Raw genomic sequence first — 10905 nt, forward strand, 5'->3', positions numbered from 1 at the left:
ACCCTGGTGAAAAAAAAAAGAAAAACAACAAGATATTTTTTTTTGTGGATACATATTCATCTCCCAATTTATTAAGTATACCTAATTAAAACTGATGAAGTCTCATGTGATAAATCCTTCCTTAATGAAAGTTCTAATCATCTGTTCTTCAAATTTCTTTTAGAGAGGTGTAAATTCAAAATTATCACCTTTTTGGAGGCTGTCATTTGTGGCACTGTTAGATTGTGTTATGTTGTACTCCTGTTTAAAAAAACAAAAAAAAAACAAAAAAAAAAAGGTAGACCCTTCGGGATTAGCAATTGATTCCAGTGTTGGCAGTTTGTTCCTCAGTACCCCCTATCCACATGTGAAAGAGTGGCTACTTGGGCATTAAGAAAAAAAGAAAAAGAAAGAAAGAAAATTCCTTGTAGTCACTTTAAAGGTCCTATTCATGAGAACATTTTATTTTTGAGGCTCATTCCAATGTATAAAAAAAAAATAAATAAATAAAAATGTGGAACTGTAACATTTTGCTTTATATTTAGACTTTTATTTCGACAAATGAGACTCTAATGATGAATTGATGACAGACCAACTTTTTTTTTTTTTTCTTTTTTCATTTAGGCCACTGTATATTCAACCCACTTCAGTAACAAAAGATGTTACCCTTTGTGATGTCACACCTACTGTATCTGGGCAGTCCCCTCAGCTTTATGAGTGATAATCACGGTATATAAATCAGGTGCATCCTGAAATATTATTAGCCATTTTATGTGACCAGAAAGGACAGCTACTTATGTTTCTTTTTTTTTTCCAGCCATACAAATATTTAACATTTCTGAGAAGGAGCAATGGCAATACCAGCTGCAAAGTTTCTTATGTTTCTTTTTCTCATTAGGAGCAAATCTGGTTTAGCTACTGCTCTTGATAACTGTCTTTTTTTGGGGGAAGAGGAGAAAAACAGTCTGTACGAAGATGGAGATGTAGTTATAGGGGGCTTATTCCCTCTACACTACAGCCCTGTGTCTTCTCTTCCATCATACAAAATGAAACCAATACATAATATGTATAAGTAGTAAGTGAACACTGGAATTAATTGTATAGTAGTTGGCTTTTGTAGTTGGTCTTCACAGCAGATTACATGTCATTAGATTAGTGTTGAGAGGATATTGGGATACTTGTGATGATCTGTTTCTTTTTATTTTTTTCACAGTTACAGCTCCCGAGCTTTGCGCTGGATGCAGACAATGACTTTTGCAATCAAAGAGATCAACCAGCGCAGTGACTTCTTGCCACAGATCAAGCTGGGCTTCCACATTCTTGACAGTTCTGATGACATACCTGTGTCTCTGAGAGCATCTTTGCTGTTGGTGAATGGCCAGCCAGAGAGAGGCTACAGAGCTGAAATTGTGAACAGAGCCAACGGTCAAAAAAGAAACACTGGTTCTAATTTAGGCTGTTCTGCCATACAAAGGACTGTGTCCCCAGTAATCATAGGAGATGCTGCCTCTGGGGTGTCTATGGCTCTGCTAAGAAGCCTGGGTTCCTTCCATATACCCCTGGTGAGACTAACTGATTGCTGTTGTTGTAATAATGTTAATAATTGGTGTTTTTTTTTTTTCATGTCAAGTTTTATTAATTATTTATTTAAATGAAATGTTGCACTGGACTGGACATTGATGAGATTATCGTTGCCATTGATTGGAAGTTAGAACATTTCAAATATCCATATTTCAAAATCAGTAAATGATCTTCAATAATCTTTTTACAACTGGGTAGTAGAGTCATCAAATTCCTTCTTTTTTTCCCTTTCAAGTGCAGGTGGAATTCTGCACCACCTAATGCATGAATGGTGGTATTGTTCTGTGAAATGTGATGCTTGTTCAACAGCCTTTTCATGATCCAAATGGTGCAGAAGTTTTACCATTGTTTGTTATAATAACAGGTGAGCTATTTCGCATCCTGCAGCTGTCTGAGCAACCAAAGAGACTTCCCTACATTCATGCGCACAATGCCAAGTGACGCCTTCCAGATCAGAGCCCTGGCCCGTCTGGTTAGTTATTTTGGCTGGACCTGGGTGGGAGTCATTGGGGTGGAATCTGATTATGCTCGCTTTGCCATCCAGCTCTTTCTGCAAGAATCAGAGCAATATGGTGTGTGTGCTGCCTACACACACTTCTACCCTGTAGTCCTGACACAGCAGGCTCTAGATGAGCTCATGGATGTTATTCAGGTACTTATGTAGAGTGAATCTCATTAATTTGATTATATATGAACCTGAGGACAGCTGTTGCACACCTTAAGACTGACAGGTGCATAGGAGAACACAAAGGGCCACAACAATCAGAAAAAAACCTGCCAGTACACTGTCACACTTGCAAGTACATTTAACATTCAACAGGTTGTCACCTTCATCAGATTATAACACTCATCCTTTCATTTACCTCATGAAGGTCTAAGTTCTTTTTTCTAAACCTGCAATTACTGCATTTTAAGCAAACTGATCCTCTATAAGTCAGACAAAAGAAATGTGGCCTTGAATATTTTCTCCAAATGTGTGGTTACCACATAAAAAAAAAACAAAAAACATATTCCTTCTCTCTCATTAGATAATGTCAGAATATATGAATGAGCAAATATTTTCATTTCATTTCATTTTCATTAACTGCTTGACACAAGACGTGTTATATCTCACTGTTAAATCCATTCTCAGTGTATGTGTACTGGTGGCTTCCAAAACATTTGTAATGTCAAAAATCTTAAAATCAGCTTTTCAGTAAACAAAAAGAAAATGCACAGTTTCAGCAATGAATGTAAAAACAGCTTCTTATAGTTAAACTCTGCACATACATCATTGTGTACAGTCAAACTCAAATAATCCAGAGAAGCAAATCCGAGGAGAACAGTACAACTTTAGATAAAGGAGGGATTTATACTGACTGCACTAATCTTTCAATGTGTAGTTTGTTTCACTGGTTGAGGTACTCAGACTTGATTTAGTATTACTGCTGTATTCATTATGACAACACACAAAAGTTAAAATAAGTAAATAACGCACGCAAATACTTAAGAATTATAAAAAGTTTTTGTCACTGAAAATCCATGATCTTCTCAGGAACATCATATTTTGCTTCAATGGCTGTCACCATTAGGTTTATTTTATATAATTAGATTGATAGAATCTAAAATTCTGATATCATGTTTAACAATGTTTGGCTCACAAAGTTTACGGTTGCAACTTTGTCTTGAAAAACAGAACTTGACACCTCTCAGACAGACTTTCATCTGATGTCTTCTTGTTAATATAATTTAAATGCGAATGTGTCTTATTCAATAATACTTCATTAGTGAAGTATTTTGAAGTTCTTTGTTATGTTAATTATATGTCATATATAGTAGAAAATGTCTAAGACACTGTCACTAAATTACAGTTCTTAAAATTGTTGTACATATGTTGAATGTTTAGATGGCATCCTCAAAGGTCATCATTAACTTCTCTGGTGAGTCGGAGATGAATGGTATTCTTAAAGAGATCCGTCATCAGAATATAACTGGTCTACAGTGGATCGCCAGTGAAGCTTGGGCCACTGCCAAATCACTTTGGGAACAGTTTGGAGACTTAATGACAGGAACACTTGGATTTGCCATCCGCAGAGCTGATGTGATTCCGGGGCTGAAACAACACCTCACTAGTCTCAGACCATCACATATTCATGAATCAGCTTTCTTGGCAGAATACTGGGAAGAGTTGTTTAACTGTCGACTGAACGGGTCAGTGAATAGCCACTCGCATGGGGGTGACAACTATCAGGACAGATTGCCATGTAAAGGGACAGAGGACTTAAATGATGTTTACTCTCCATATTCTGACGTGACACAGCTACGAGTGTCTTATAATGTCTACAAGGCTGTGTATCTGGTTGCACATGCCTTGCAAGATATGAGTAAGTGCATAGTTGGCCGGGGACCTTTTCTTAATGGCACCTGTGCAGACCCAAAGAAATTTAAACCTTGGCAGGTGAGATTAATTGTAAGTTAAATGATATTTTTACATCTATAAATGAAAAAAAAATGCACCAGATTTAGTGTCAATAATCAATAATTTATTTTTATTTTCACCTCCAGCTTCTCCACTACATGAAGCATGCAAATTTTTCTGCATTGGGGGAGAAAGTCAACTTTGACCATAATGGTGACCCCATTGCATATTATGACCTTTTGAACTGGCAAAGCAGGCCTGACGGGTCACTAAATTTGGTAAAAGTAGGTTTCTACGATGCCTCTTCGCCTGCTGGACGAAGCCTGGTCATAAATGACTCAGTAATTCAGTGGCCTGTTGGAAAGCAGGTGTGTTCACTGCAAACAGGCTTGAGGCCATGTTCACCTCTTAGACTGTTGTATATACTGCTGATCAACACATCAGCTAATTTGCTCTTGTTTATGTGTACGTTTAAACAAGCTGAAGAAAATGTCACCATCAAATATAATCTGACATGAGTTACAATGTTGCAACCAATAAGCCAACATTGTGATAATCATTTCAGTATAATTACCATGTAAATAGCTACATTTGTGAATGGGTGATAGCTGATGTGATAACAGAGTGAAAATGGTATTTTACCAGTGTAATTCAGGAATGTATTATGTAACTGAGCTCTTCAATTCCAAATATTTCTATAAAAATAAATCTGATCAGATCTTTAGTGAGTCTTTAGATTATTGCATAACAAAGCAGAGTGGTTATTATTTACTGAAATCAGTGTCTTTCTGAGTGGCTGAATTTTGCCTCTCAGGCTTCCCGGTCTGTGTGCAGTGACAGTTGTCCTCCAGGTTCCCGCATCGCCAGGAGGAAAGGAGAACCGATCTGCTGTTTCGACTGTGTCCCCTGTGCTGAGGGAGAAGTTAGCAATGAGACTGGTGTGTTGTCTTCTTTCAACCGTTCTCCTTATAAGTGTGGCTTCTCAAAACTACAAAGTCCTCTTCTCTTCCCATCTACAGATTCTTTAGAGTGCCTACGCTGCTCAGAGGACACATGGCCCAATGAAGACAGAGAACTCTGCATCCCAAAGACTATTGAGTTTCTGTCTTACCATGACATAATGGGTATTGTGCTGTGCGTTGTATCTGTCCTTGGAGCTTGTATTTCCCTTTCTATCCTCACCATATTCTTCACACACAAAGACACACCACTTGTTCGGGCCAACAACATGGAATTGAGTCTCCTCCTGTTGGTGTTTCTTGCTGTATGTTTCCTTGTTGGCCTGTTGTTCATTGGGGAGCCTTCAGACTGGCTTTGCTGCATCAGGTACCCAGCATTTGGAATCAGTTTTGCCCTTTGCATCTCATGCCTCCTAGCCAAGACAGCAGTTGTCCTAATGGCGTTTAGGTCCACACTGCCAGGAAGTAATGTCATGAAGTGGTTTGGACCCAACCAGCAGAGAACCAGCACACTTTTAGGAATGGCTGTCCAGGTAGAAAAACCTTTCATAAGTCCAGAAATATTTTTTTCTTTTCCACCTCAACTAAATCACCCTGTTTTTCCCCTTCACTTAGGTAATAATCTGTCTGATATGGCTGCTCACCAGTCCACCTCATGCTAACAACAACACAGATTACCACAGCGCTACCATCATCATTGAGTGTGTTCCTGGTTCAGAGATTGGCTTTTGGTGTGTTCTTGGGTACATTGGGATTCTGGCCTGTGTATGCTTCCTTATGGCTTTTTTGGCTCGGAAGCTACCTGATAATTTTAACGAAGCAAAGTTTATCACCTTCAGCATGCTGATATTCTTTGCAGTGTGGATTACTTTTATCCCAGTTTATGTGAGCACAGCTGGGAAATACACTGTGGCTGTCCATATTTTTGCTATTCTAGCCTCAGCTTTTGGTCTCCTCTTTTGCATTTTTGCCCCAAAGTGCTATATCATAATACTGAAACCAGAAAAAAACAGCAAGAAAAACATGATGCAGAAATGAAAATGACAGTACTGTGCATGTGTTTATAATTAATTTCCTTGCATAATAAAGCCATTTTGATTAAATACTTCTGTGACAAACCCGTGTTATTAATGACACCAATGGCTGTCATGTGAACTGCAATCAGCACCTGTGAATGAGCAGATGGCCATCAATTAAAACAGTGACATGATATACACAGGATTGAATGGTGAAATGAAAACTGAAATGTAAATACATTACAATCATTAATATACTGTTACTACCTGCAATGTTCCTATATTTTAGTTTGGACCATTGGCCGACATTAATCTAACTGGCTTGCCAAATCACACCTACGCCACACAGATAACACACAGACAGCCTAGATTAGGTTGCAGTTTGCTTGTTATCTTCCGGTTATCATCCCTCTTCGCTAGAAGACGGCAATCTTTAGATATACACCGTTCCTCTGTACAGGATTTATTGTTGGCTATAATCAGCAGTTGTCTTAATCAGAACTGTGTATCATTGATCATGTTAGCTGGTGAAGTCATTCGGCAAGCAAGCAAACTAAGATTTCCACTCAGACTGCATTTTGTGAGTGTTAACATTAGCAAGCAAGCTGCAGTAAGGTTAGTCAGCACGCAGTAACTTTGCTATCCCGCATGGCTCCTGTGCTGGCCTGCCATGCCAGTAGACAATGCAATGTTAGAACAGCAAACCAGCCAGAATCTACCAACCAGATTAGCCCTGGAAATCTGGATCAGGTAGTTGACATGAGCCCCTGAAGATGGTATTTTGTTAACAATTTGCAAGCAAGCACATGTAGCTAAAGATTGTGAGCTAAAGCCACAATATCACAATATAGCCCACATGCTTTGCAAAAATGTTAACTTTGACTTTGTGTTGGAGTTGGTGATGGTGATTTGTTGAAGTCAGCAAATTTAATTTCTAAGCTAATTAAAAACAGTTTAACTAAGATAGTTAAAAAGTGTACAGTATTTTCATAGGCCATATCTATATAATTACAAGTTATTTTAACACTGCAGTCACATACACACAGGGAACTAATTTATTATGAAATGGTTTACAAAACATGGTACTGCTTCATTTAATTGTTTCATCAACTAATGTTAATCCATCCATCAAGTATTGATTAAAAATTTCCATCCATGGTTTTCACAGAGACTGCTGGAAATCTTGTGCATCTCTAATGTCATGATATGTATGAAGCAAATACATTTGATTTGAAGATGCAAAATTTGTTTTATAAAATGCCGATTAAAGTTACCATACTCATGCAACTGTGTAGAAGTAAGTAGCAGTGTGAAGCATCATTTATTAAGACAAGAAGTCATATTTTATTTTTATTTCCCATTACATTTTTCTTTGTATTTTTCTCTGGCTTGATTAATATAATGTAACATTTAGGTGCAAAAATACTAAGTAATAAGCCAAATGCTGAGGACAGAATTGCAAATATTTCAACAGCTACAGTGAATTTTCCTGGAGAGCTGACATATGCTGGGATAAAAGTAATCCAGACAGCGCAGAATATCAGCATGCTGAATGTTATACATTTGGCTTCATTAAAGTTATCAGGCAACTTTCTTGCTAGAAATGCCAGGACCAAACATATTATTGCAAGGATTCCTATGTACCCCAGAACTGCATAGAAAGCAGCTTCAGAGCCTGTGTTACATTCTAAAATGATCTTCTTATTGCTGTATTTGAAAACCATGTCTGGGAAAGGAGGTTTCAAGGTGAGCCACAACACACATATAACTATCTGAATGAAAGTGCAGAAGCAAACTATGATCCTTTGCTGTGCAGGACCAAACTTCCCTGCAACTTTGTTGCCAGGAATTGTGGCTTTGAAAGCTGTAACGACAACAATAGTTTTTCCCAAAACACAGGAAATGCAAAGCGCAAATGTCACACCAAAAGCTGTGTGGCGCAGCATGCATGTCCAGACTGTAGGTCTGCCGAGGAAAGTGAGGGGACAGAGAAAACACAGAAAAAGTGAAAACAGAAGGAAACAGCTGAGCTCCGAGTTGCTGGCCTTGATCACAGGAGTTTCTCTGTAGTGGATGTAAGTCATCATTGTGGCCAATGATAGGGAGGCTCCAAGCAAAGATATGACTGTGATAGCTGTTCCCATCAGCTCATGATATGTTAGGAACTCCACTGATTTAGGAATGCACTCATCTTTCCTTTCATTAGACCAGTATTCCTGGGGACAGGGTGTGCAGTCAGCTGAACCTGTCAAACATGAACCAAGATAATAATATTAGTGTCTAACCTCCGCAAATATGCAATATGGAGTCAAATAAATTATCCCACATCTCGCAGCACTGATAGTAAAATTTTGAAAATGTACGTAAAGCTAAATACACACTATGATACTGGATAACATACATTTGTTAAATATGCCATGCATAATTCTTACACCTGTTGAGTTGGCTATAGTTCCATCAGCGCATGTGATACAGTCAAAGCAGCAGATGGGTTTTCCCTTTATTTGAGCTGTCCTGGTTCCTACTGGACAAACATTAGAGCACACTGATGTCGGAACCTGTGAAAATAACGTTGAAACAGTCCAACAATAATTGAGTCAAATTCAATTTATTTCATATTTCCACAGGACATACTTCAAACACTAAAATACATGATTACCGTTTTCCCTGTTCTCCACACAATTTCTTCCTCCTGAATGCTGAGCTTATAATTGCCATTAACATCAGAGGCAAAATGACCCAGCGTGACATGTTGCACTTGTCGGTTTATCAGTTGCCAGTTAATAATATCATAAGAAGCAGGAGGGTCACCATTGACATCAAAAAACACATCATCACCAAACTGATTCCTGAAATTTACCCTTTGTAGCTGATCAGTGACCTGAGAAAAGGAACATAGTGTTTGTTATTATTAAGTGTTCATATTAACATGATGACTTAGACACGGATATATGTGTTGTTTATTTTTCAGAAAATTGGAGGCACTGGGGATTTTACTTGCACTACTTCTCACCTGTTTGGGCCGAATTTCAGATGGATTCAAACATGGCCTCACCATCTTTCCTCCAACTGGTTGGCAGAATAACAGCTGATGGAGGGCATGTGTGATGGCATAAACTGCTTTATACACATTATAGGACACTCTGAGCTGTGTGACATTGAAGAACACATCCTGGGAATGTTTTAATGTCTCATTGCCTGTGCATGTTTCATTCTTCACCTCAGTCCCTGTTTTTTCCCCTTGTGACAGGAGTCTACAGCCGACCATAATCTCCCAGAAATTCTTTATAAAGGCTGCACTTGGATCAGTATAAGGACTAATGCCTGTAAGAAATGGTTTTAGATTTGGAATAGCCATTTTCTGCACCACAAATCCAAGGGCTCCACCAAAAGCTTGATAGATTTCAGGTGTGGAAGGTCGAGGTGCCGTTATCCAGGCCTCACTGGCAATCCACTGAATTCCTGTAATGTTCTGTTTCACAACCTCTTTCATCAAAGGATAAAAGTCACCCTCTGGGACAAAAGCTAGGATGACTCTGACAGTTGACTTCTTGATCATTTCCACAACATCCAGAATTTTATCCATGGTGTAAGTGCGTAGAACTGTCCCAACAAATGCAACACACACCCCCAGCTTTTTAACTTCCTCAGTAAATGCTAGGATCCCATTTCGCCCATAATCATTGTCTGACTGTATGGCCCCAATCCACTGCCAACCAAAACGCTTGACAAGTGCTGCCAAAGCTTTTGCCTGAAAGTAGTCGCTGGGGATTGTTCTAAAAAATGTAGGATATTTTGCTCTGTCACTCAGGCAGGCACATGTTGAGAAGTAACTTACCTGAAAAGAGGACACCAAAATAAGACTGAAAAGAAAGCCCCAAAACAAGCACTGAAAAGCATCAAATATCAAGAAACATTCATGCAATAGCATTTCCAATTATTCTCTTACTATTGGCACTTGAAATGGTCCAAGAGTTCCAGCAACTGCTAAAGACTGAGATGATCCTGACTCTGCTATCAGAGCAGATATAGCTGGAGGACAAGGGGAAGTCAAATCTATCTCCTCTGGTCTACTAGCCAGTGTTAGTGCAGCACGTAATGTATTTGTGGGGGATGCGCAAGAGTTAAGGATCCTATAGCCAAGAGATATGTTTGGCAGGAGAGCAGGATCATTGTTGATTTCTTCAATTGCAAATATCATCACCTGGGTCCACCGAAAAGCTCTCAGGTCAAATCTAAAAGGGCATTGTTTATTGAAACAGGTTGTAAGATTAGAAACGTCATTTGTACATGTGCGTACAATGAAAAGAGTACAGGAACATGTATGCAGTATGGAAAAATGAGATGGATTAAAACTTACCCTGCACACTTCACTCCAGGTGGCTCGCTCTCAAACGTTGAAGCGCTACTTATCTCTTTGTTGAAAACTGGAAAAATCCCCCCAATCATTATGTCTCCCTGCTTGAACAAACTTGGCATGTTAAATCTACCTAGCAGTTCACAACCAGAAACTGTGTTCAGGTAGAGAACAAACAAAAATGAAATAACAGCTCTCTGCAGCTCATGCATGTTTGCTAGGCATGTTTTAAAAGAGAGGACACAGCTCTTATAACAACTGTGTCAGATGCAAGTAGACAAGCTCTCTTCATAAATGGTTGATTTATTTCCCAGAGGGCAACAAGGAAAGGTCTACTCTCTGTATTCAGGCCACATGCACAAGCCAATAATAATGCAATGATACAATGAATGAGATGGACATGCTACAGCTAATTTACTTCATCAGTACTGCTCATGATATAATGACCCTTACAATGATAAATAAGCTTACATCTCAACACTCATTAAGAAAGTTGGTGAGGTGACCAGATGGCAACAGTTCAATAAATATTAATGATATGTGTTACTAAAATTTTATGACAAAGACATCTTTGGGTTGATTACAGAACATTTGGTCGCCAGTATACTCGTACGA

At 38.7% G+C, this 10905-nt stretch overlaps 2 protein-coding genes across 2 annotated transcripts; one reads left to right on the plus strand and one right to left on the minus strand.

Moving 5' to 3' along the window:
• Positions 1 to 830: 830 nt before the first annotated feature.
• LOC119012371 (extracellular calcium-sensing receptor-like) lies at positions 831 to 5955 on the plus strand. Its single transcript, XM_037086102.1, has 8 exons — positions 831 to 1051; positions 1193 to 1541; positions 1925 to 2212; positions 3446 to 3997; positions 4105 to 4326; positions 4773 to 4896; positions 4978 to 5450; positions 5533 to 5955. The coding sequence occupies exons 1-8, from the start codon at positions 831 to 833 to the stop codon at positions 5953 to 5955; spliced, it is 2652 nt and encodes an 883-aa protein (XP_036941997.1).
• Positions 5956 to 6263: 308 nt separating this feature from the next.
• On the minus strand, positions 6264 to 10382 carry LOC119008422 (extracellular calcium-sensing receptor-like). The gene is made up of 7 exons (XM_037078706.1): positions 10294 to 10382; positions 9883 to 10168; positions 8947 to 9771; positions 8593 to 8814; positions 8368 to 8491; positions 7298 to 8178; positions 6264 to 6269 (listed from the first exon to the last, which is right to left on the minus strand). The coding sequence occupies exons 1-7, from the start codon at positions 10380 to 10382 to the stop codon at positions 6264 to 6266; spliced, it is 2433 nt and encodes an 810-aa protein (XP_036934601.1).
• Between the last annotated feature and the right edge of the window lie 523 nt (positions 10383 to 10905).

Source organism: Acanthopagrus latus, chromosome 2 (assembly GCF_904848185.1).
Source record: "Acanthopagrus latus isolate v.2019 chromosome 2, fAcaLat1.1, whole genome shotgun sequence".
Classification (NCBI taxonomy): Eukaryota; Metazoa; Chordata; class Actinopteri; order Spariformes; family Sparidae; genus Acanthopagrus; species Acanthopagrus latus.

Bases quoted from the DNA above. Each gene is read 5' to 3' on its own strand.
- LOC119008422 (XM_037078706.1), bottom strand. From the start codon at position 10,382: ATGATTGGGGGGATTTTTCCAGTTTTCAACAAAGAGATAAGTAGCGCT. The intron at 8,815-8,946 runs GTGAGAAGTAGT...TCCTTTTCTCAG, and splicing joins CTGAAATTCGGCCCAAACAG to GTCACTGATCAGCTACAAAG. The intron at 8,179-8,367 runs GTGTAAGAATTA...CATGTTTGACAG, and splicing joins AACTATAGCCAACTCAACAG to GTTCAGCTGACTGCACACCC.
- LOC119012371 (XM_037086102.1), top strand. From the start codon at position 831: ATGGCAATACCAGCTGCAAAGTTTCTTATGTTTCTTTTTCTCATTAGG. The intron at 4,897-4,977 runs GTGTGTTGTCTT...TCCCATCTACAG, and splicing joins AGAAGTTAGCAATGAGACTG to ATTCTTTAGAGTGCCTACGC. The intron at 5,451-5,532 runs GTAGAAAAACCT...CCCTTCACTTAG, and splicing joins TTTTAGGAATGGCTGTCCAG to GTAATAATCTGTCTGATATG.